The sequence below is a fragment of the Lepus europaeus genome, chromosome 2, assembly GCF_033115175.1.
Source record: "Lepus europaeus isolate LE1 chromosome 2, mLepTim1.pri, whole genome shotgun sequence".
Classification (NCBI taxonomy): domain Eukaryota; kingdom Metazoa; phylum Chordata; class Mammalia; order Lagomorpha; family Leporidae; genus Lepus; species Lepus europaeus.
In genome coordinates this window covers 16,764,029-16,789,263 of record NC_084828.1, presented here as the reverse complement: position 1 = coordinate 16,789,263, position 25,235 = coordinate 16,764,029, and the positions used below count along the sequence as shown (strand labels likewise).

General features: G+C 43.7%; 2 protein-coding genes across 4 annotated transcripts in view; one reads left to right on the top strand and one right to left on the bottom strand.

The window, feature by feature from the left end:
• Positions 1-1,911: 1,911 nt before the first annotated feature.
• RWDD2B (RWD domain containing 2B) lies at positions 1,912-11,550 on the bottom strand. The gene is made up of 6 exons (XM_062206313.1): positions 11,383-11,550; positions 8,560-8,740; positions 4,022-4,248; positions 3,863-3,930; positions 3,379-3,741; positions 1,912-2,770 (listed from the first exon to the last, which is right to left on the bottom strand). The coding sequence occupies exons 3-6, from the start codon at positions 4,226-4,228 to the stop codon at positions 2,536-2,538; spliced, it is 873 nt and encodes a 290-aa protein (XP_062062297.1). The 5' UTR covers positions 4,229-4,248; positions 8,560-8,740; positions 11,383-11,550; the 3' UTR covers positions 1,912-2,535.
• A 19-nt stretch (positions 11,551-11,569) lies between these two features.
• Positions 11,570-25,235, top strand: part of USP16 (ubiquitin specific peptidase 16) — a 44,196-nt gene continuing 30,530 nt past the window's right edge. For 2 of the 3 annotated variants that reach the window (XM_062206268.1, XM_062206286.1), the window contains exons 1-3: positions 17,435-17,583; positions 20,818-20,918; positions 23,741-23,919. In XM_062206268.1, coding sequence (XP_062062252.1) covers positions 20,858-20,918; positions 23,741-23,919 — 240 coding nt within the window. In that variant the 5' untranslated portion in view covers positions 17,435-17,583; positions 20,818-20,857. Of the gene's footprint in view, positions 11,676-16,633; positions 16,685-17,434; positions 17,584-20,817; positions 20,919-23,740; positions 23,920-25,235 lie in introns of those variants that run through there. The other variant, XM_062206277.1, reaches the window with a different exon arrangement.

Sequence of the window (25,235 nt, the reverse complement as noted above, 5' to 3'; positions counted from 1 at the left end):
CGGCGCATCTCGCTGATCCGAAGCCAGGAGCCAGGTGCTTCTCCTGGCCTCCCATGCGGGTGCAGGGCCCAGGGACTTGGGCCATCCTCCACTGCCTTCCCGGGCCATAGCAGAGAGCTGGCCTGGAAGAGGGGCAACGGGGATAGAATCCGGCGCCCCAACCAGGACTAGAACCTGGTGTGCTGGCGCCGCAAGGCAGAGGATTAGCCTGTTAAGCCACGGCGCCGGCCTATTTTTCTTTAATGGTTTTATTTTTCATTTACTTGAAAGAGCAACAGAGAGAGACACAGAGAAAAACATCTTCCATCTGCTGGTTCACTACCTAAATGCTCACACCTGCAAGGACTGGGCCAGGAACTTGGAACTCCTTTTGGGTCTCCCCATGGATGGCAAGGGCCCAAGCACTTGACTCATCATCTTTGCCTTGCAGGATACAGCACCTGGAATCTGGATTGGAAGTGAAGCAGCCAGGACTAGAATCAGCACTGATATGGGGCACAGTCATCACAAGTGGTGGCTTGACCTGCTGTGCCATAACACCTGCCTCTGTGTCTATCACTTTTTTTTTTTTTTTTAAGATTTATGTATTGGGGCTGGCACTGTGGTACAGCGGGTTAGCGGCCTGGCCTGAAGTACCAGCACCTCATATGAGCGCTGGTTCGACAACGGGAGTCACTGGGTACATGCTCCCCACGTAGGATCTCTGTCGAACAATATCCTATACCTTGTGTGGTTGTATGAGTGCAGCCTGTTGAAATCCTTGCTTAATATATACTAAGTTGATCTTCAGTATATGAAGGTAATTGAAAATGAAACTCGATGAAGGGCGGGATGGGAAAGGGAGTGGGAGAGGGGAGGGCCATGGGAGGGAGGGAGGTTGGGGGGGGAGCCACAACAATACAAAAGTTGCACTTTGTAAATTCACATTTATTAAGTAAAAAATAATAATAACTATATAACAAACAAAAGAAAAAAGAAAAAAAAGAACTTAATACTTTACCCTTTTAGTATTTTTTATGTTCTACTTAAAACTATTGGTTGAACTCTAATTAATACACAATTATTCTTAGGTGTTTAATCAATGCTATAACTAGTACTCAAATAGTATTTTACACTTTGTGTTTCTGTGTGGGTGCAAACTGTTGAAATATTTACTTAATATATGCTAAATTGGTCCTCTGTATATAAAGATAATTGAAAATTAAAAAAAAATAAAAAACAAAACAAAACAAAAAAAATGAGCGCTGGTTCGAGACCCAGCTGCTCCACTTCCGATCCAGCTCTCTGCTATGGCCTGGGAAAGCAGTAGAAGATGGCTCAAGTCTTTGGGCCTCTGTACCCATGTGGGAGACCCTGAAGAAGCTCCTGGTTCCTGGCTTCAGACTGGCACAGCTCTGGCCGTTGCAGCCAACTGGGGAGTGAACCATCGGATGGAAGACCTCTCTCTCTCTCTGCCTCTCCTCTCTCTGTGACACTCTGACTTTCAAATAAACACATAAATTAAAAAAAAAAGATTTATGTATTTATTTGAAAGGTAAAGTTAGAGAGAGGGAGACACAGAAGCAGAGAGAGAGAGAAGTCTTCCCCAAATGGCCACAATGGTCAGGGCTAGGCCAGATTGAAGCCAGGAGCCAGAATCTTCATCTGGGTCTCCCACTTGGGTGCAGGGGCCCAAGCACTTGGGCCATCTGCTGCTGCTTTCCCAGGTGCATTTGCAAGGAGCTGGATGAGAAGTAGAACAGCTGGGATAGGAATTGGCACCCACATGGGGATGCCAGTGCTGTAGGCGGCAGCTTAACCTGCTATGCCACAGTGTTGTCCCTGCATGTATCACTTTAATCAGAAAGCTGAAGTTGTCCCAGAAATGATTAGACCACCCACAGCTGCAACAAAGAATAGAAGAGTAAGCAGTTTGCTTTTTCAGATTCTTTATGGATGAGGTAAGGGAGAAGAGAGTTAGGATTGGCTAACAAGTTGGAGCACCAGTATTACTATCACATAGTTTCTCTTTCAAAATAGGTAGTTTATGTGTCAAGAAATTTCTATCAAACAATTTTAAGATAAACTGAAACTCAGTCTTTTCAAATCATGAAATTTTCAAAAATTTATTTGAAAGAGTTACCATCTTCTGATTCATACCCCAGATGCCTGCAGTGGCTGGGCTGGTGCTAGAGCAAGGGAATGGGAACAGAATCCAGACCTCCTTTGTGGGTGGCAGGAACCCAATTTCTTGAGCCATCACCATTACATTCTGAAGTCTGCATTGGTGGGAAGCTGGAGTCAGGAGCCAGAGCTGGGACTCTGACCCAGGCACTTCAATGTGGGACATGGGTAACTCAGCTACTAGGATAATCACCCACTCCTAATCAAGACATTTTAAACAAATATATTTCAGCTATACTAATTTTTTTGTCTTCTTCCCCCAGCATTTTAGAATAGGATTAAAATTAAATTATTTAATTTATCAATATACACTGGAGGGAAAAATCAAAAGGCCAACAGTGACAAACTATTCTCAACTACCATTTTTCTCAGTTATTGTCCTTCCACACCAAAGAACATCTGGAAAACATCTCCACAACCTTTGGCATTTAAGAACTGATACAGCTGACCGAAGTCCATATGGTTTCCTCTGGCTCCACTAACACTGAACACTTTTTCTTCAAAAATGGAAAATTTCCTTTGTCTTTCCATTTCATCATTTGTACCATCAAAAGGAATGTCTTCTCGATGGCGGATTAAGATTCTCTTCCAGTTTAATTTTCTGAGTCTGAAAAGAGATTTTCAAAATAAAAGTTTTCAAAATGTGTGGTATCATATGTAGCACTGAAAATAAAAATTATAAGACATATATTCATCCATGCCTCTCCCTAAAAGTAATTCACCATAATATCACCAGGATTTACCAAATATGATTCTCATTGTATTCCCCATCCCTACACTCAATAACTGCCAATATTATTTCCTTGTATCAGTTTTTTTAGAATTGTGGCAATGACAAACTCACTGAAATAACTTCTCAGAACTCAGTAGGGAAATGAGAAGACTGAAAGCAATTCTAATGCTTCTAGAAAGTCCGTTGTTTCGCAGTGTGTACAGTGTACAGCATCACTAAGATGAGGAAGAAATGGGACAGGATCCTAGACTACATACTAGGCAGGGGCTCAATTCCTCCAAGATTTAATTAGAGAATGTCTCTTATGCAGTGTGCCAGGTGAGAGGGTGATGCTGATTTTGTGCAATTTCTGCCTTACCTACTGCCCTGACAGTGAATCCCCATGAAGATACAACCCCAGGGACATACTTAGCTGCACATCTCTAGGACTTCGTTTAGTGTTGAAGTCATTGACATGATATACAAAATATGTGAAAGCAAACCTTGACCAGAATTCTTCACAGGCACTTTGTGGGCCTTCCACACAAACAACACCAGGCTTCCCAGGCATGCTAAACCCAGACAGGGAAAGCTCCTTTGCCCACTCTAGAATATTCTTTCTTTTGCATTTGTTGTAGATGTGATGGCTATAGATCCAGAGTCTTGTGAGAATGAGATCGACGGTCTGGATTGTGCTTCCTGTGGTAGAGGGAGACAGAGCCTCTCTGCTGACGTAGCCAGAGGCATGTTCTCTAACCCACTCCGTGGCGTTTAATATACAGACATCTCCAAGACAATACTTTTGCAGGTATGCAGCCAGATCTGTGTTCAACTGAGTCTGCTGGGATCTACTTAGTAATACTGACCTGATGAAAAAGATATAGAAAAATGTATCAATTTTCTTGGTACTGTCAACAAACTGGAGAAATGCTTTTATTGGCAGATTAATTTCGATCTCCAAAGTTGGCCAGAGTTGCTTTAACATACCTGACTGTAATTTCAGGCAGAACTGCAGGGTATTTAAAGGGAAGAATACATGCCAGAGAAAACATTCCCTAATTAGAAAAGAAAGAAAAAAAGTAAAATGCTATAAGCACTGTTTTAAGTCTTGCCAGGTTTTAATCTTCAAAAAAAAAAAAAAATTACCATTGCTTTTTCAGACATGTCCAGGTTCATATTGATGGTAAAGTAAACTTTCGAAGATCGCCCCTCCATTGTCCTCTTTTCAATACAGTCTTTCAGTTCTGCCAAAGCTAGCTGGTCATTCACTATGAGCTCATTTTCACCAGGGAACATACTGGACAGCAGATCCAACTCAGAGAGCTGGGCCTCAGCCTGTTCCATTGCAATCATTCTTGGACATCCGTAAATTCCTAAGTAGGTAGAGATAGAGGATTTACATTTACAGTCTTGGGAAACTCAATAGATCGACATAGGCATTTACAAAAAATGCATTTGATTTCTTTAGAAAATGTGAAATTTAGGGGCAGGCAATTTACTTAGCAGTTAAGATGCCAGCTGGGAGGCCTGTATATCGTATCAGAATGTCTAGTACAAGTCCCAGTTCTGCTCTTGCTTATGCAAACCCTGGGAGGTAGCAGGTGATGGATCAAGTAGTTAGGTTCCCACCACCCACGTGGGAAACCTGGATAGAGTCCTTGGTTCCTTGGCTCTGACCTAGACCAGTACTGGCCACTGTAGGTGTTTGGGAGAGGGAATCAGCAGGTAAGATACCTCTGTGTGTCTTAAATAAATAATTAATTTTTTAAAATGTGAAATCTAAATGTGTCCCCCTCATATTCTATGTTCAAATGTAATATACAAAGGACCAAATATACGGGATGATCCAGAAAGCACCATAAAACTATCTAGAAAGTTGATCTAGCTAGCACCTTCAACCACCGCATGAGCAATTTAATTGAAGTAAAGCAAGTATGTAGTACCAAGTAAACCAAGTATGTAGTAAAAAAAAAAAAAATTATCGGACAGAAGATAAAATGGTTACACTGGGAACATGGAATGAACAGAATAAGAGATTAGTAAAGTGGATGGTTAATTTCTTTTTCTTAAGTAAATATTAATGTTCATTAGTTGTTCTAAGAAACAGATGAATCTAAAGAAAAATAAAGACTATCTCACAGCTCAAGTAACCTCTATTAATATTTATAAATATATATATATTTTAATTTATTTATTTAGTTGAAAGTCAGAGTTACAGAGAGAAGGAGAGGCACAGAGAGAGAGAGAGAGAGAAAGAGAGAGGTCTTCTATCTGCTGGCTCACTCCCTAGTTGGCTGCAATGGCCAGAGCTGTGCCAATCCAAAGCCAGGAGCCAGGAGCTTCTTCCAGGTCTCCCGTGCGGGTGCAGGGGCCCAAGGACTTGGGTCATCCTCTACTGCTTTCCCAGGCCACAGCAGAGAGCTGGATCAGAATTGGAGCAGGGGGGACCTGAACTGGCACCCATATGCACCCTGCACTGCAGGCAGTGGCTTTACCTACTATGCCACAGTGCAGCCCCGATATATTTTTAAAAGTACAAAAAAATTTAAATGGTAGGGGAAGGTTACAATCTCCTGCCATTGACCTCCTCTCCTTTCTAAGTCCTTCATCTGAGGCAAATAATTTTTGGTTTTATATTAAACATATACAATCTACATATACATATTTACAACATACATGCTGAGATAATGTGTCATTAGCAGACAGCTGGATAGGAAGTGGAGCACCCAGTACTTGAACTGGTGCCCATACGGGTTGCCGGTGCTGCAGACAGAGGCTTAATTTACTACACCACAGTGTTGGCCCCCAAAGATGATTCTAAAAGACTTATTTATTTATTTGAAAGGTAGAGTTACAGAGAGAGGGAGAGACAGAAAGAGAGAGAGAGAGATCTTCCTTCTGCTGGTTCACTCCCCAAGGCAGGGGCTAGGCCAGGCTGAAGCCAGGAGTCTAGAACTTCATCCAGATCTCCCACAGTGGTGGCAGGGGCCCGAGTACCACCTTCCTTGCTAGTGCACATGGGAGCTGAGGTGAAATCTGGGATCCCTTTACTGGTACGGATATGGGCAGGGCCACAGTGTTTTCTGTGGTATTCACCTAGTATAGAACATTCATTAGCTATATGTTTTTTATTTAGCTAGGGTGTCACCTTCCTGGTCCTTTAGCTGCAGAGAGCAAGTTTTTGTTAGTGCTTTTTGTTTTTTTGGTCCACACATTGGTGTTTCTGGGTTTCTAATTTTCCAGTGTCATGTCTGGGATACTTGAGGTAAAAAGAAAACCCAGGGACGTCACCACCACATCCTTGCTTGGTTCTCAAGGTCCCTAGCCAGTCTGCCTTCTTTCCACCTTTCAGAATCTCTTTGCATATGCTTTACAGACAGTGTCCAGGATTATTAGTTGTACTTAGTGGTAAAATATACCCACTCCATCTTACATTAAAGTGGCAGTCCCCAAAACAATATATATATATTTTTATTTCTAGAGAGAGACAGAGAGAAAGGTCTTCCTTCCGTTGGTTCACCCCCCAAATGGCTGCTACGGCCGGTGCGCTGCGCCGATCCAAAACCAGGAGCCAGGTGCTTCCTTCTGGTCTCCCATACGGGTGCAGGGGCCCAAGCACTTGGGCCATCCTCCACTGACCTCTCGGGCCACAGCAGAGAGCTGGACTGGAAGAGGAGCAACTGGGACAGAATCCGGCGCCCCAACCGGGACTAGAACCCGGGGTGCTGGCGCTGCAGGTGGAGGATTAGCCTAGTGAGCCATGGTGCTGGCCAACAATATTTTTTAATTTTGGCAAGTTGGCAAAAGAAGAAGATGGTTAGCATCTAGTAACTGCCATTAGAGGAAAACCTAGTATAAGGAAAGTTGATTTGAAAATTCCACTCATATGAATCTAAGACATAAATCAGACATTGTATAAAAATATATTTGTAAAGAGGTTCAATGCATCACTGTCTATAAGAAAATAAAACAAAGATAATGTAACTTCAATAATAAGAGACTAGTTTAATGAATGCATATCCAAAGAGAAGCATTTTAAGGTAATTAAAAGGGACTGGCAGGGGCCAACACTGTGGCATAGCTGGTAAAGCTGCTGCTTGCAGTGCTGGCACCCCATATGGCCACTGGTTTGAGACCCAGCTGGTCCAGTTCCAATCCAGCTCTCTGCTATGGCCTGGGAAAGCCAAAGCAGAAGTGCTTGGGGCCCCTGCACCAATGTGGGAGACCCACAAGAAGCTCCTGGCTCCTGGCTTTGGATCAGAGCAGTTCCAGCCATGCGATCATTTGGGGAGTGAACCAGTGGATGGAAGATCTCTCTGCCTCTACCTCTCTATAACTCTGCCTTTCAAATAATCAAATGAATCTTTAAAAAGGGGGGTGCAAAAAAGGGGGATGGGTGGGGCTGGCATTGTGGAGTGTTAAGCCACTGCTTGTGATGCTGTCATCCCATATCTGAGTATTGGTTCAAGACTTGGCTATTCTGCTTTTAATCTGGTTCCCTGCTACTGCACCTTAGAAGGCAGTGGAAGATGGTCCAAGTACTTGGGCTCCTTCCACTCACTTGGGAGACCTGGATGGAGTTCCAGGCTCCTGGCTTAGGAGTGGTCCAGCTAAAGCCATTGCAGCCATTTGGGGAATAAACCAGCAGATGGAAGATCTCTCTGCCTCTCCCTCTCTGTCACTGTGCCTTTGAAATAAACAAATAAGGGGGCCAGCACTGTGGTATACAGGTTAAGCCTCTGCCTGAAGCACCACTATCTCATACGGGTGCCAGTTCGAGTTGCGGTTGCTCTACTTCTGATCCAGCTCCCAGCTAATGGCCTGGGAAAACGGTGGAATATGACCCAAGTGCTTGGGCCCCTGCACCCACATTTTAGACCTGGCAAAAGCTCTGGATCCTGGCTTTGGATTGGCTGTTGCAGCCATTTGGGGAGTGAACCAGCAGATGAAGGACCTCTGCCTCTCAATTAAATAAATAAATAAATAAATCTTTATAAATAAATAAATATTTAAAAAATTGTACATTGCCATTGATGTTCATATTTGGTTACCTAAAAAAGTATATTGCAGAACAGTACAAATACAGATTCTTCTTGACTTAAAATGGTATTTTGTTCTGATAAACTAACCCACAATTAAGTTGAAAAATTCGTAAGTCAGAAATGCATTTAATACACCCAACTAACCAAGCTTAGCAATATAGTACATTGAAGAGTATCAGTTTACATCTGTGATTACTACTGACTGGCAGCAGTAGCTCACTGTCACCGCCCACTACTGCAAGAAAGTAGTATTGCACTGCATGTCCCTAGCTTGGGAGATCAAAGATCAAAAATCAGAATTCCAAGTTTGGTTTCTACTAAATACACACTTCTTTCTGCTCCATAATGAAGTGGAAAACTCTTAAGCCAAACCATTGAAGGACCATTTGTATTATGTTATCTTTACATGATAACATATGCATAAAAGAAGTCAGCTAGCTAAAACAAGTTAGGGAAGAAGGAAAAATACTTTTTCACTTCTAATTTCTCTGCTTTTATACCACTTGACATTTCATGATTTGCCTGTAGTACTTCTAAATTCAAAAGGAAAAAAGGAGGGGGGGAGTTACACTTTTGACAAAAAAAAAAAAAAACCACACAAAAAAACAAAGCTCAATCTCGTTGCAAGAAAACTTGGCTTACCTTTTCAAACAGACTTTATTCTGTGTAATCACACACTATTATTAAAGTCAGCAGTGTCTTCATTGCATTCTTTTTCATCTTTGGTAAAGGTTTATTGAACAGTTACAGTTACTGTATGTAGAGCTTCATTCTTCATGCCTCATTGGAGCTTTCTATTTAGCTTGAAGATAAGGCTGTAGATCTAAAAAGATACAGGACAGCAATAATAAAAAACAAAGTGTTAAATGACTTTATAGGTATAAGTACTAAGATACAATCTTTCTATTAAGATGAGGGTAGTATCAGTGAAATGGGCCATAAGGAAACATTTGAAGGAGGCAGGATCTGAGCTGAACCTTGAAGGAAGGGTAACATGTAGACAACTGGAGGAGGAGGCATAGTGGGGACAGTTTCTGGTAGAAAGCTCTTTGAGGCAGGAAAGCACGATAGTGGTGGGGGCTCTGCCCTCTCTGAGCACAAGAGAAATAGTACAGACCAGAACCTGCCCCTTCTTCACAATCCCAACTGTCAAGGCCTCATTCAGGGGTTCATCATGTGGTCTGTTTTCCCTCAAACTAGTTATTTTGCTTGTGCCTGCTATGCTTCGACAGTTTTTTGAACTTACGTAGCTTTTTTAAAAAATAATTTTTTTATGTATTTGAAAGGCAGAGTTAGAGACAGAGAGATCTTCCATCAGCTCATTCACTCCCCAAATGACCACAGTGGCTGGGAACTGGCCAAAGCGAGGAGCCAGGAGCTTCTTTTGGGTCTCCCATGCAGGTGCAGGGGCTCAAGCACTTGGGCCATCTACTGCTTTCCAAGGCCATAGCAGAGAGCTGGATCAGAAGTGGAGCAGCTGGGAGTTGAACTGGTGCCCATATGGGATGCTGGCACTGCAGGCAGTGGCTTTACCCACTATACCACGGCGCCAGCCTCTGGGTAGCTCCTAAAACCCCAAAGTTATAAAGTTGATGGCAGCAAAAGGGCCCAAATTTAATTCATTCATAGTGTTTAGGAGATGTATCTAGTGGGAGGTTCTCTGGTCAATGGGAGAGTGCTATCAATAGTTGTTCTCTCAAGAACACTGGTTATAAAAACTAAGTTGAGTTCATCTGTTTTCCTTGCTTCCTGGCTTGCCATGTGATCCTTTCTCCACCCACTTTCCCCCTTGCTATGTGATGTCTTGCATCAACTCAGAACTCTGCTCCTATGAATGTGATTATCAGATACCAAAAACAGGAGGACACCTGATCATGGACAGCAAAACTCCAAAACTGTGAGTCAAAATAAACATTCTTCCTTCATAAATATTTCACTGTAGAAGCTGACAAATAAGTACCCTAAAACTATTCCTGGCCCTTCTCTGCTCTAGACAGCTGATCTCTGTAACCCACAGCACCCTGCTCTTCTGACTTTCTTGTGGTCGGGTTCAGCCAGTGTTCAGGTAGGAAATGAGAGGACCGGGGGAAGAGCCCAGAGTCTTTCCTCACTATTCCTTCTTTGCTTTGGAAGGATTCTTAACACCACAGTTCTGCTGGAAGCCCAAGAATATGGCACATTTTCTGCTGCCTGTCCAGGCACATTAGGAGGAAGCTGGATCAGAGGTGAAACAGCTGATACTGGAACTGGCACCCTGACATGGGATTCTGGCATCACAAGAAGCATCTTAACCTGTTACACTGCAACCCCAGTCCCAAGGCCTCTCTTGTGAGATGACTGTATGGAAGAGACTAGAAGGTACTCAAAAGGAAACTATGTGTTTATCTGAGCAAAGGGTGTGCTAGGCAGAAGGAACAGCATGTTCAAAGGGGCAAGAGGTTCTAGAGCACCTGCTAGGGCATGGTGAGCAGGGGGCAGGGTGATAGCAGAGGTTATATTGGAAATATGGAACCTTGGTTTTTATCCTGATACAGAAGGCCACTGGAAAAGGTCTGACACTTGATGCTCAAGAGAACAGCGGAAAGCAAGGAGACCACACAGGTATACTGCGGTGACTTGGAGAGATGAAGATGGCTTGGGGGTCAAGGCAGTGAGCAACCATTAAGATTTTGAACATACACAGTAGAGCATACAGCATTTCCTGATGGATTGCATGAGATAGGTAGCCATGATTCCAAGGCTTTCAGCTACTGGAAAAGACGGATTTGCCATTTATTTAGATGGAGGAGACTGTGGCAATCTCTAGCTTGGTTTTTGACATATTAAGTAATGAAATGCCTATTGAGGCACCACTTAGAGATGTCCAGAAAGCAGCTGAATACAGCTACATAGACGAGTTCAGCTGCAGATATAAGTTGAGGAGTCATCAACGCTTATTTAACGTTATGTGTTTAAAGTCACCCAGAGGGTGGGTCAAGTTGGGAGAGGGTCCTATTGAGTTTGGGGTCTGGAAAATGAGATGGAATCGACAAAGCCTGTCAGAGGACCAGTGACAGGACAACAGAGGAAGTGAGGTCACAAGCGATGTCATTTATTTGCCAAACTGTTTTCGCTGATGAGAATTTTCTGACTCACGATTTAAAGGATGCACGAGGCAAGCTGAGTTTCGTGAGTGGGCTCCGCCTTGGTGATTACTATTGCTCGCCAAAGAGCAGAGTCCCACCGCCCCCGTCCTGAAAGCCGCCCACCGCTCGGGCGCTGCGGCCCCAGCTAGAGACGGGGACGTCGGGCCCCGGCTGCAGGCGGGGCAGGCAGGGCGAGGTCGGTTCCGACCAATCAGAGAACGCGCAGCGCGAGGGGAGGCGGAGCCACGACGTCGGCCAGTTCCGGGAAGGCGGTACGCCCTGCGGCGGCGGAGGAGCCCCCGGCCCGCCGTCCCTGCTGCTGGGCGGAGGGGAGACTCACCTGTGGCAGCAGCTCCGTCACGGCTGGAGCTCCAGGTTTCCTTGCTGCACGGACTGCTTAAGTCGCGTCCGGAGGAAGCGTCGGAATCCGCGGATACGGCCGCCCGACCTTTACTCATCGCTCCTGCGCGGTGGCCTGTGGGCCGTGAGAGCGCGCCCTCCGCGGGCGCATGCGCGCAGGCCAGGCCGCGGGGTCCGGAAGCCGAGGACGCCCTGATCTGTGGGTTCGGCTGGACACCGGCACCGGCTCCAGTTTTCCAAAACTCGGATCGACAGACGGAATTCTTTGGCCCGGTTAGTTGCGTCTCACTCGCAGAGTCTTCCTTGTCAGGGCCCTCTGCATTCCAGCCCCATCGGCGCTGCCCGCCGCTCGCTGTCGGAGTGGAGCCGGCGCTGTGCCCTGGGACACGGATCCGCCCATTCAAGTTAGGCTCCCGCAGCGCCCCCGGGCGTGGGAATCCTTCGGGAGTCCTGCCGCAGCACAGATCTGCTGGGTAGGGAGGCGTGGGGGTCCCAGTTTGCGTCTCTAGTCTCCACGCAATGGTGGTCCTTCTTGTCCATGAACCATAGAGGAGCAAGACACTAGGGTGATGGCCTGTGTTCTTACCCGGTAACCAAGCTGGCAGGACCGGGTGAAGACGCAGAATTATTTATCTGTTACCGAAAGGGAGTTAGAAGGAGATTCCAGCACGGGGGTAGTTACAGGTGTGTTCCTTCTCATTCTGTATGCAGTGCACTTTTTGTAGTGTTACACGCTTATTTTAGGAAAGCCATAAGGTTTGTAGGGATTGATATTCACTGGTAGCTATTATCACTGCTAACTTCACAATCTTTTCTTTAAAAAAAAAAAAAGATGATAGTAAATAGGTCTTCAGAGCTGCATCTGAAGGCATTTGTGTTTTGTGAATGGTTTTCAATGTTATTAATTCTTTTTCCTCCAACCGTGGTTGTAGAAAATCTAAAGCATAAAATAAGGATGAGAGATTTTTACAGAGAAGCAGTAGAACATTTCTCAAGGAGGAGTGCCTTCACCCCTGTTGAGCAATGTCAACACATCTTGGGTTGCCACAACTGGAACGATGCCACTGGCATCTAGTAGGTGGAGCTTCGGGATGCTACTCAATTGTCTACAATCCAGAGAATGGGCCACTACAACTAAGAACTTGCTGGTCCAAAATGTTGATATTGTTGAGGCTAAGAAACCTGTTTTTAGGCCGGCGCCGCGGCTCACTAGGCTAATCCTCCGCCTTGCGGCGCCGACATACCAGGTTCTAGTCCCGGTCGGGGCACCGATCCTGTCCCGGTTGCCCCTCTTCCAGGCCAGCTCTCTGCTGTGGCCAGGGAGTGCAGTGGAGGATGGCCCAAGTCCTTGGGTCCTGCACCCCATGGGAGACCAGGAGAAGCACCTGGCTCCTGCCATCGGATCGGCGCGGTGCGCCGGCCGCAGCGCGCCTACCGCGGCGGCCATTGGAGGGTGAACCAACGGCAAAGGAAGACCTTTCTCTCTCTCACTGTCCACTCCGCCTGTCAAAAAAAAAAAAAAAAAGTTAAAAAAAAAAAAAGAAACTTGTTTTTAAAATGTTTAGAGTTTATTTTCATTTATTTGAAAAGTGGAGACAGAGATCTTCCAACGGCTAGCTTACTCCTTAGATGCCCCGAACAGCTGGAGTGAAGCCAGGCCAAAGCCAGATGCCTCAAAGTGGGTCTCCCATATGGGTGGCAGGAACCCAGGTACCTGAGCCATCACATGCTGCCTACCTTGGCATGTATCAGCAGACAGCAGGAATTTGAAACTGAGCACACAGGCACTCAGATACAGGATGTGGGAGTTCAAATCAGGATCTTAACCTGCTGTGCCAAACACCAGCTCTGAGATTAAAAGCAAAGATGTAGAGAGACCATCATAACATTTTTTACTTTACCTGCTTTGTCACTCATCAATCCATTTTTTCTGATACATTTTATTTACTTTTAAGATTCAAATTTGTTGGCTGGCACCGTGGCTTAACAGGCTAATCCTCCGCCTTGCGGCGCCTGCCGGCACACCAGGTTCTAGTCCCGGTTGGGGCGCTGGATTCTATCCTGGTTGCCCCTCTTCCAGGCCAGCTCTCTGCTATGGCCCGGGAAGGCAGTGGAGGATAGCCCAAATCCTTGGGCCCTGCACCCGCATGGGAGACCAGGAGAAGCACCTGGCTCCTGCCTTCAGACCAGTGAGATGCGCCGGCTGCAGCGGCCATTGGAGGGTGAACCAATGGCAAAAAGGAAGACCTTTCTCTCTGTCTCTCTCTCTCTCACTATCCACTCTGCCTGTCCAAAAAAAAAAAAAAAAAAAAAAAAGATTCAAATTTGTTTCTTTGAAAGGCAGTTACAGAAAGAGAGAGAGAAAGATATCCCATGTTCTGGTTTATTCCCCAAATGACTCCAATGGCTGGGGCTAAGCCAGGCAGAAGCCAGGAACTCCATCCTGGTATCCCATAGTGGTGGCAGAGGCCAAAGCACTTGGGCTGTCTTCTGCTGCTTTTTCTTGCACATTAGCAGGGTACTGGATTGGAAAAGGAGCAGCTGGGACTTGAACCAGTACTCACTTGGGATGCCACCATTGCAGGCAGCAGGTTAACCACTGCACCACAACACCAGTTCTTCCAATAGATTTTAAAGTAACTTGCAGATTAGTACACTTTTCCTTGTCAGTGTGCCTATCATTAGAGTTCTAATTGAGTTTGCTCTTGAGTTAAAAAGGAAATGCGTGTCTTAAATGTACATTTACTGAGTTTTGAAAAGTGCATATACCTGTGTAACTGAAACCCTATTAAGACATAAAACATTGGGACTGGTGCCATGGCACACTAGGTTAATCCTCCACCTGCAGTGCCAGCATCCCATATGGGTGCTGGTTCTAGTCCCAGCTGCTCTTCTGATCCAGCTCTCTGCTATGGCTTGGGAAAACAGGGGAGGATGGCCCAAGTGCTTGGGCCCCTGCACCCATGTAAGAGACTGGGAGGAAGCACTTGGCTCAGATCGGTGCAGCTCCAGCCATTGCGGCCATTTGGGGAGTGAACCTACAGAAGGAAGACCTTTCTCTCTCTGTCTCTCCCTCTCACTGTAACTCTACTTCTCAAATAAATAATCTTTAAAAAAAAAAAAAAAAGATTTAGAACATTATCATCAACCCCCAGAGTTCTCCTTTTTAGTCCCCACCCAACTCTCTCAAGAGGCAAATAATGTTACATTTCCCCCACCATAATTAGTTTTGCCTGTTCTGGAATTTACTATGTTTCAAAACATACAGTAGGTACTTCTGTGTAGGGCTGTCACTCAGTATATTTTAAAGATCTATCCACGTTCTTGTGAATATTGTTTTGTTTTTTATTGCTTTGGTAGTATTCCCCTGCATGAATATACTATTTTTGTGTTCTTGCTTTAAAGAAAAACTGAGCTGTTTCTAGTTTTTTGACTATTATGAATAAAGATGCTGTGAAGATTCTTGTATAGCATTTCATTTCTAATGACACTATTTCAATAAATCATCAAACACTGTGTTCCAGGCACTTCCAAATCATGAACGTTACAGACATGAATAGGACAAAGATGCCCTACTTCTCCAAGAGCTTACATTTCTACATATCTGTGTATTAGGGACCAGGATACACATAGAGGTGAAAAAGAAAAATAACCAGGTAGTGATTGATTGCTGGGCAGAGAAGAAAACTAAGTTGATACGGGTTGATCAGTGATTATGTAGTTTGCTTGGTGAATACTTTGGTGAGGCAGTGGCCTTTCCAGGACAATAACATATGCCAGTCTAGAAAGCAAACTGAGGCACACTGAGTATGACAGACTTCATGAGAGACAATGAGGATGGCCAGTGGAATACCTATATTCGAGCTGCCCAGAATATGTGCTCCAAAATGGCACTGGGGTTGGGGGGTTACTTATCTTCAAGAAGACACGAAGCACAAAATGGGGGTTACAACAAAATGGGTAGTTAGAATTACATTGATTAATACAAACCATTAATCTGTTTAATATAAATCTGGTTAATACAAGCAGTATTAATCAGCTGTTGATTAGCTGCTGCTTACTCTGCTGTATATTTCAGAGGGAAAATTGCAACAAGCAAGAACACGTTTTACTGGAGTTAGTCATCACTTGAGTGTCACCAGCTAGTGGGCAAGAACTAAGCAATTTAAGGGGCTGGTGCTGTGGTGCAGAGGATTAAAGCCTGCAAGTGCCGGTATCCCATATGGGTGCCGGTTTTTGTACTGGATGCTCATCTTCTGATCCAGCTCTCTGCTATGGCCTAGGAAAGCAATAGAAGATGGCCCAAGTCCTTGGGCCCCTGCACCCACATGAAAGACCCAAAAGAAGGGGCCAGCGCTGTGGTACAGTGGGTTAACACCCTGGCCTGAAGCACCAGCATCCCATAGGGATGGTCCAAGTGCTTGGGCCCCTACACCCTCGTGGGAGACCCAGAAGAAGCTCCTTGTTCCTGGCTTCAGATCTGCGCAGCCCCGTCCGTTGCGGCCATCTGGGGAGTGAGCCAACAGACAGGAGACCTCTCTCTGCCTCTCCTCTCTCTGTGTAACTCTGACTTTCAAATAAATAAATAAATCGGCCAGCGCCGTGGCTCAACAGGCTAATCCTCCGCCTTGCAGCACCGGCACACCGGGTTCTAGTCCTGGTCGGGGCACTGGATTCTGTCCTGGTTGCCCCTCTTGCAGGCCAGCTCTCTGCTATGGCCCGGGAAGGCAGTGGAGGATGGCCCAAGTGCTTGGGCCCTGCACCCGCATGGGAGACCAGGAGAAGCACCTGGCTCCTGCCTTTGGATCAGCGTGGTGCACCGGCCGTAGCGTGCCGGCCCCGGCGGCCATTGGAGGGTGAACCAACGGCAAAGGAAGACCTTTCTCTCTGTCTCTCTCACTGTCCACTCTGCCTGTCAAAAAAAAAAAAAAAGTAAATAAATCTTTTTTTTTTTTTTTTTTTAAAAGACCCAGAAGCAGCTCCTGGCTTCAGATCAGCTCAGCTCTGGCTGTTGCCCTCATTTGGGGAGTGAACCAGCGGATGGAAGATCTCTCTCTGGCTCTACCTCTCTCTAACTCTTTCAAATAAATTAAAAAAAAAACAAAAAAAACTTTTTTTTTTTTTTAAAGATTAACCAATTTTAGAGATCTGATGTGACTGGGGCCTCATGGTTCATGTCCCTCCAGACTAGTGAGCCTCAAATCTTACCTGATTTCAAATTCCTTTCTCAGATACCAACCATGGAAGATCAAGGGGAAGAATGTTTCATGCAGAGGAAGCAGGTATAAAGTTTTGTTTAAAACAGTTTTTTAAAAAGTTCTGCGATGGAGCTTAAAAAAGAAAGCGTTAAAAAATCTCAGCTTTTAAAAAAAGGCGCACCAGTTCCCCTTTCTGCTCTTCAAATATAATGAACTGTTATTCTGGCCATATGACAGGTTAGTATGCCACTTAATTCATCTACTTTTATCTCATTACTGGTAAGTTGGACGTTTCTTATTCTGTTGATATCTTTTTTTTTTTGCTTTGCCACTACTGCGTCTTCTCTAAAATGAATTCAAGGATGGTGAATTTAATTCATTTCAGTTTGGCACAAAGTGCGTATTTACAACAGTAAATGTTTCAAAAATGTTACCCTTCAGAAATTCTTTAATGCTTTCAGTCCTGCTTTAAACTTCACTCTCGCTGTTTCACCTTTTATTCTGACCTGGTGTGGTAAGGTTATTTAAGATAACTTAGGTACTCCATGGTGTAAGTCCATAGGTCAGAATTAGGGTAACTGAGGGAAATGGAAATGTTCTTTAGTTAGCCACCGTTAGCGGCAGCGTGTTTAAGAAAGGTGACCGGCCAGCAGACGTTGCGCTTCAAGCGCACTCTCCACAAGCATGTCAGTGACTCCATGGTTTACACCCGAGTGCAAAACCTCGTGGGCGCCTGACTCCTCCCCACGCCCCGCCCGAATGCCGGTGTAGTCGCGCATGCGCCCTTCAAACCAGCGTCAACGCTGCGGTACCCTGGGGCCCAAGCTGCTTCCCACAATGCCGCGTTCCGGAAGTTGCTGCCGTCTACGGGTCACTCTGGCTTCGCCTCTGTCACTCTCTATTCGTCACCAGGAGGAAGACGGAGCTGGCTGCCCGGCCCAAAGACCCACTAGGGGATGCAGTTATGGGTGCGATCTCCCTGGGTGAGTTCTGGTCCCGCTGACTCGCGGTCGCCATTCGGCGACCTGCGCTCCGACAACTCGAATCTGCTGCCCCAATCTCGTGCTCTTCTTGTAGGCCCCTTCTCTTTTTAAACACGTTACCTGGCCTCTTCCCGGCATTGCGTTCTTATTGGCTGCAGTTTCTGTCAGTTACAGGGACTGGCCAATGAGGTGCGGCTGATGGCTCCCTTCTGGACCCCATGGACTTGGAGGATCCCCCTTGGGTGCGGAACAGTTGGAAGGAAAGGGGAGAGGGGGCGGGCGCTGCGCAGGTGGGTGGGTAGCGCCCCGTAGAGAGCACCCTACGAGTAGCGTCTGGGCTGGTAGCTGCGTCCGTCCATGTGCTTAGGAGGAAAAACAGAGCCCTGTCATTTATCTGATTGAATGCTCTCACGAGAGCACCGATCGCAAAACTCAAAAGACGTTTCAGACCTGCTGATCAAGTTACCCACACACTTAACAATCTTAATGGAATCGAATAGGCCGGGGAAGACTGGGGGTGTGGGCCGAGAGGAAAGGGAGTTGGATTGATAGGAGAGCCGGCAAGAGCTGTGATTGATACTTAGTGTGGCGTCCTGCAAAGAATAATTTGACTAAAGCTCTAATTCTCATCTAAGACTCACCTAAGGGGGGAAAAATCTAATTGTTTATTGATTTTTTTTTTATAGATGATGGCACTCACAGTAGTCTTCTCACGTCTCATTTGTTGCCTTTATAGTTTAAAAAAAAAAATCACTGGCGCTCTTTCCACAGCATTGAATTGACTCCTTCTGTCCTCTGCCTGCAGCAACTACACTTCGGCTTTCAAGTTTTCCTTTGGCGTCTGAGCTGCAATCCTCATACCAGTTTACTAGTGCTGTCTTCCCTGCTGCAGACTTCTGACTTCTTCATTCTTCATCCTTTTCTTTTTCACCAGAACTTGTTTGCTTCATTCTTACGTATCTACCTTTGCATCTTGTAGTCACCCTTTATGCCTCAGGTACTATTCTGTTTTTCTATTTAGATGCAAAAAGTATTCCCTGAGAACCTATTCGAACTAGCTATGCTAGATGACATAGGCAATTCAGAAGTCACACTTAAAATAATAATAATGCCAGTTCTTTCTGTAAGAGCTTTAGATTCCAGATAGAGAAATAACATGTGTCCATGTTAAAGATTTAAGAAGCAGTCTGCTGCAGTATCTGATGAAGGGACAGGATGAATAAACTCTGGAAATTCAGCAAGGAGGTTTATTTAAAATGGTTGCCTAAGACTTCATTGACATGGAGAGCTTGGAGGATTGGGAATATGTTGGACAAATGGAAAGAACGTCTCTATTAGAAATTAGAGTTGTAGAGGTGGGGGCCAAAGAGTTTTGGAGTGGAAAGTAGTGAAGAGAACGACTTGATTGGAAGGGAGAGTGCTGGTCTTAGAACCCCAAAGATCTGCATTTTGGTTCCATCTCTGTCACTCTGATCTTTTGTTGCTGAGTTTCCTCCTTTAGTGAAATACCCTTATGTCAAAGGGTTGTGAAGATCATGTGATCTTTGAGAAAGAACTTTGAAGATCAAAAGCACCATATATTTATAACTTGAGTGCTTTGTTGTTGCTGCTGTAGAGTAATGAGAATCGTGAGCACCAGAGCTTTGGAACCAAATTAGGAAGGACCATGAATGCAAAGTCCAGGAATGTGGCCTGGGAAACTATTAAATGCTTTTGGCTCTCTGCTATGGCCTGGGAAAGCAGTGGAAGATGGCCCAAGACCCTGGGCCCCTGCACCCGTGTGGGAGACCCGGAAGAAGCTCCTGGCTCCTGGTTCGTTGTGGCCATCTGGCTAGTGAACCAGCGGATGGAAGAACTCTGTCTCTGTTTGTCTCTCTTTCTGCCTTTCAAATAAATAAATAAATCTTGAAAAATAAATAAATAAAAAAGGGTGATGTGATAAAAATGGCAAGATGAATCTGGAATACTGCATAGATTAGGGAGTTGGATTAGAGGCTAGAATTTGGGTGCTATTGTGTTCATTTGTTTCTCAGGTCTGTACTGCTAAATAAGATACATTATATAAAGTGTTATCTTTAGGGTGAAGAAAAGTATGTTGTTTTGTATATAGTATATACTTTGTGTTCCTTTATTTATTTTGTAAATATTTTAGATTAGCCTTGGAAGGGTAGTCTTACTAGTTACTTTATGGGGCACTCTCTTTCACACAAACCTTTTTGAATTGCCATTAATTACACTAACTCATCAATAGTAAAATGAATACTTCTAAGATTTTAGGTCAAAGCAGCAATGACAACTAAAGATCAGAATTAACTGGAAATGTTTTCAAAAATAAATGTTGCAGGTCTTACCTTCCATTTATGAAATCAGAACTTAAATGATGATTTCAGGTAAAATAGCTGTTAAAGTCATTCAGGAGATTTAGACACTAATAAGTTATTCTACTGCATATAAAATTACAACTTTTTAAAATTGCTGTTAAGAATCAATGTATATGATCTCTTAGCACTTTTTATTTTCTAATTTTGAATTATTGACTAAGGAGGTAAAGATTTGGTGTATTCCTTCTAAACTGGCTACTACAGTATATATTGAAGATCCCAGCACAATATTTAGCTGTCTTTCTTCCCAGAATGTGAGCCACTCAGAACACAGTAATGTAAATAGTTAAGAAGGCAGTTGCAATCAGTTCTTGGTTAGCTAGTAACAGAGGAAATCCTGAAACTTAAAATGTAGAAGAATGTATCACTTTTTATATTTGTCTTTGAAGTTATTTTGTGATTCTAGCATCCTTTAGGAGATTTTCAGATTTTTAAAAAAGTTTTGTTAACGAAATGATCAATTCATAGACTGCAGAGCTAAGAAAGGTGACTTAGAAGGCAAGGAAATTAGTGGTTTAAAAGTGCATTCCGCATTTGTGGTGAAGAGTCAAATTGCTGATAGTGTCCAGTGCTGAGACTCTTTGAGAGATCTTGATAAGAACACGGTGATTCTTTGCTGACATTTACATCTTGTTAAGAGTCATTTTTCCAAGCTATGAAAAACAAGAGAAGTTCTATCCTACCTACTTAAGAGTTCTTAATGAAAACCAGATGATAGATGTGAATAGTCTTTGTAAATTATAAACTGTGATAGCCTTGTAAAAGAAATGTGGCTTCATTATATTTTTGTTTCAAAGAGAAGTATTCAATATACTTTTTTTCTGGTCAGGCTAACTTTTATCTTGTTTTCTAGATTGTATTTTTTGTCAGTAAGTAATCCATAAAGTGCCAACATGGGAAAGAAACGGACAAAGGGAAAAACTGTTCCAATTGATGATTCCTCTGAATCCCCAGGTATATTTCACCTATTGAGTATGAAAAGTGGTGTTTGTATTTCTTGAAGGGACTTACTTTAATATATGAATGGGATCAAGGTGTATATTGTTATATAGTCTGCATTTAAGAATGTTTATGTCTACATGTGATTTAATAGTCTTCAACAACATTTTTAATGGTGTATTATTCCATTCTATAAAAGACCATGGACACTTGTTTCATAATCTATTTAGCTAATTCCCTGCTGTTACAGATTTAGGTAATCTTTAGCTTTTTAGTATTACAAATTGAACAGTAATAAGCATCTTTATATCTGAATCTCTGTACATTCAGTTATTTTCTTGTTACAGATGCTATACGTAGAATTGCTAACTGCAAGGGTATAAAACAAAAGGTTCTTTTGATTCTGTTGCCAGATTTCCATCCCAAGATGTTTTATTAATTTACAGGCCTCTTGGTGACATAGTAAAGTGACCATTTCCCTAAACATTCACTAGCATTTGTTAATATTATTTGTAAATATTTCTGCTCATTTTTAAAAAAGATTTATTTATTTATTTGAAGGCAGAGGCAGCGAGGGAGGCAAAGAGTGAAAGGGAGAAGGGGAGGGGGAGGGAGATGGGGAGCTGGAGCCGGAGCTTCCTCTGGGTCTCCCATGTGGGTGCAGGAACCCAAGGACTTTGGCCATCTTCTACTGCCTTCCCAGGCCATAGCGGAGAGCTGCCATGATCGGAAGCCAGCCCCTTCTGCTGTTTTTTTAAGTTAAAAAATTCACCATTTTTTCTTTTGTGTTTCTTTGACTACTGGAATTTAGTAGTTTTTCTACTCATCTGCATTCCTATTTCATTTTCTTTGTGCACTTTCTTCAGGTGCCACTTGACTAGCTTCTAAACCTCTGGTATTAGGGCTGGTGCTGTGGCATAGCCAGTAAAGTGCCTGGGCGCCTGTTCAAGTCCCAGCTGCTCCACTTCCGACCCGGTTCTCTGCTGTGGCCTGGGAAAGCAGTAGAAGATGGCGCAAGTCCTTGGGCCCCTCTACCTACATGGGAGACTTGGAGGAAGCTCTTTGCTCCTGGCTTCGGATAGGTGCAGCTCCGGCTGTTGCAGCCAGTTGTGGAGTGAACCAGAGGATGGAAGACCTCTCTCTCTCTCTGCCTCTCTCTGCATATAAACCTCTGATGTCCCTGAAACAGTTCAAGGCCCTTAGAATGGCTTTCTAACCCTTTACATTTCTGGCTGCAACAGGGTTTTCAGTTTTTGATGCAGTTGGACAGTTTTTATACATGTGTGAGTTCACCATTTGGGAAGACAGTGTGCACTAAATGCCTTGGTTCATGAGAATGGCCTTTTGGGATTGCTCTTCTTTCCCAGAGGTGGTGATTAGTACTTGAATTATAAAGTCAGAAAGACTTGAGCCCACCGTAGCCACTCAATAGTTCTAGGACCTTGGACACTATATATTATTTTTCTCCCTTGCCTTAGGATGAATTTGAGGATTCAATGAGGTAAGGTATGCAAAATATCTAGCACAACTTATATGAAGTGTGCAGTCAGTATCAGAATTTATTCCTGCTCTTATTATCTAGGACTCTGCAGTTGTGACCTTTTGGCAGCTTTAGCCTTCTCCTCTTTGGCTGTTACAGCATATGTCCTGCACATGATTTAGCTGGGTTTTTTCCCCAGAATGCTAGCTACTCACAAAGAAGAATTGCAGGGGCTGACATTGTGGCACAGCGGGTTAAGCTGCTGCTTGCAGTGCTGGCATCCCTTATGAGTGCTGGTTCAGGTCCCAGCTGCTTCCAATCCAGCCTCTTGCTAATGTGTCTGGGAAGGCAGCTGATGATCTCCCAAGCGCTTGGGCCCTGTCACTCATGTTGGAGACATGGATGGAGTTCCTGGCTCCTGGTTTTGGCTTTGGCTAGCCCCAGATGTTGCAGCCAGTTTAGAAAGTGAACCAGCTGATGGAAGATATCCCCTTCCCCCAACTGCTTTGCTTTCCAAATAATAAATGAATGAATTTTTTTTTTTTTTAACAAAGAACTGTACCTTGATTGTTTGTAGGTTCCCTGGCATCTTACACAGTCCTAGCCAGCAACAGGCATATTACTGAGTGAATGAAAGATCTTCTCTGCAAACTATTTTTAGGTCCACTAAATTTATTTATGAAGTCACAAAACATTTCTTACAAAATTGCATTACATTCTGCACATTGCTGTGACAGATGCCAGGGGTATGTGGACTAGTTAATATCTTCCCTGTCCCCACATCCAGATACCACCATATCCACAGAGCAAGATGCCACAATAATTACACAGAAGGGATTCTTTTCATTTTAACCACCAACAATGGACAAAAAATAAAATTACTCACTCTGCTGCTGTTTTGAAATTTCAGTGTCAGTTTTTGCATGCCCATTCCCTCACAGACATGTTTGTAACCAACTAAAAGATTGCATTCGTTGAACTCCAGAGATTTCCCTGCAGATCAAATTCAGGATACCTGTTAAGCAGAGGAATGTTGGCTTTTTAAACAGATGTACTCCCTGTAAACCTATTACCATAAGGAGAGTTGCAAATATGATAAAGGGCCTTAGTATAAAGAAAAGAGCCAAATAATGTGGAATGAATTTATATGGGCAGTGGTGGTTACAAAGATTTCAAAGAGCAAAATTTCAAATTTGCATAAGATTCTTTTCTCTCAATCAAATGCTCAAATATCAAATTTTAAGTTTCAGATTATCTGTTTATACAATACATTAAATTGAATTTTGATAAAGGTTAAGTTTTGAGGTTAATTGAGGGAAGCTCTTTTTATCTTCTGTATTTTTTACCATTTTAATAGAGCCTATGTGCAGACACATTAGAAAAGGACTGGAACAAAGTAATCTGAAAAGGGCGCTAGTGGATGTAGAGTGGAATATTTGCCAAGACTGTAAGATGGACAATAAACTAAAAGACAAATCTGAAGAAGAAATGGAAGAAAACCCTTCAGTTTGGCTGTGTCTTAAATGTGGCCATCAGGTATGCCTATGTTTGGATCAATAAGGGGTTTTAGAAATCTCTTTCAACTTGTTTTAGAAAGTATTACCTGTAAGTACGATCTGGATGATCATGATACCAGCTGGTGTAGATCTTGTTTTCTGGGGAACCAGGTCTGCGACAGATTTGTATATAGGTACTGTATTGGTGCATGTTCTCAAGTACCAAACCAGTAAGATGGAAGCGGTTTTAGGCAGAGGGAGAAATTGGTTGAAGGGATGATTGCAGTAGAGTCTCAGCTAGCCCCACATTTAACTGTGATCCTTCAGAGATGTCCTGAATTGAAGCAAGCAGCCAAGTCTTGTACCTATGTGTAGACAAGTCACTAGATATGTACTGCCCCTTGCGTGGTGTAGGAACCTGGGCAAGGCAGCCCCCTTTTGTGAGAAGAATTCCTGGGAATGGATGGACTGAGCTCAGACCCTCTCAGTTAGGGGAATGAATACTATGGTCATGCAGGGTGAGAGAGTGTTTGGCTGGCGCATCACAGTGTGATACACCAGCTCACAGCAATTGCCATGTTACTAAATGTTAGAACCTTTTAGTCACCCTTAGTGGTGACAACTTTAAATGTTAGGAACCTAACCTATATTGAATGTTAGGAACCTAACCTATATTGAATTTCAACATGAGGCAGACAGAAATTTTTTCATTTTTTAAAATTGAAGATGTCATTGAGAAAATCATAGATTCACATACAGTTCTAAAGAATAATGCAGATTTTTTTTTGCTTACTGTTAACGCCATGTACATAGTCTTGTAAAATATTATGCACTTGATGCAGTCCTCTGACCTCATTCAGATCCCTCTAGTATTTTCTGTCATTTGTGTGGGTATTATGTTCTGTATACTTTTATTACCAGAGATTTGTGTGCCCATCACTACAGTCAAGATAATGAATTGGGAACAGGCATTTAGCCTAATTTGAAGACATCTACGTCCCACATCAAAGCGCATACGTTTTATACCTGGGTCTAGCTCCTGATTGTGACTTCTTGCCAGTACAGATCATGGGAGACAGTGGTGATGGTTCAAGTAATTGGGTTCTTGCCACCCATGTGGGAGATCTGGTTTATATTCCTGGGTCCTGCCTCCTATCTCCTGTCCCAGCCAAGCCCTGGCCATTACAGGCATTTGGGGAATGAACTAGCTAGTGGTGTTCTTTCTCTGTCTCTCAAATAAATTGTAAAAAAGTGATAAAAATTACACTGAATTGTTCCAACATCATCAAGATCTCATTACCCTTTTATAATCATACATCCCTATTATCATGCTTCTCCCTAGTGTCTGACTACCAC

Excerpts from the sequence above, each read along its gene's own strand:
- RWDD2B (XM_062206313.1), bottom strand. The coding sequence starts at position 4,228 with ATGATTGCAATGGAACAGGCTGAGGCCCAGCTCTCTGAGTTGGATCTG. Across the intron at positions 3,931-4,021 it reads ACATGTCTGAAAAAGCAATG|GGAATGTTTTCTCTGGCATG; the intron begins GTAATTTTTTTT and ends TTTTCTAATTAG. Across the intron at positions 3,742-3,862 it reads CTGCCTGAAATTACAGTCAG|GTCAGTATTACTAAGTAGAT; the intron begins GTATGTTAAAGC and ends CTTTTTCATCAG.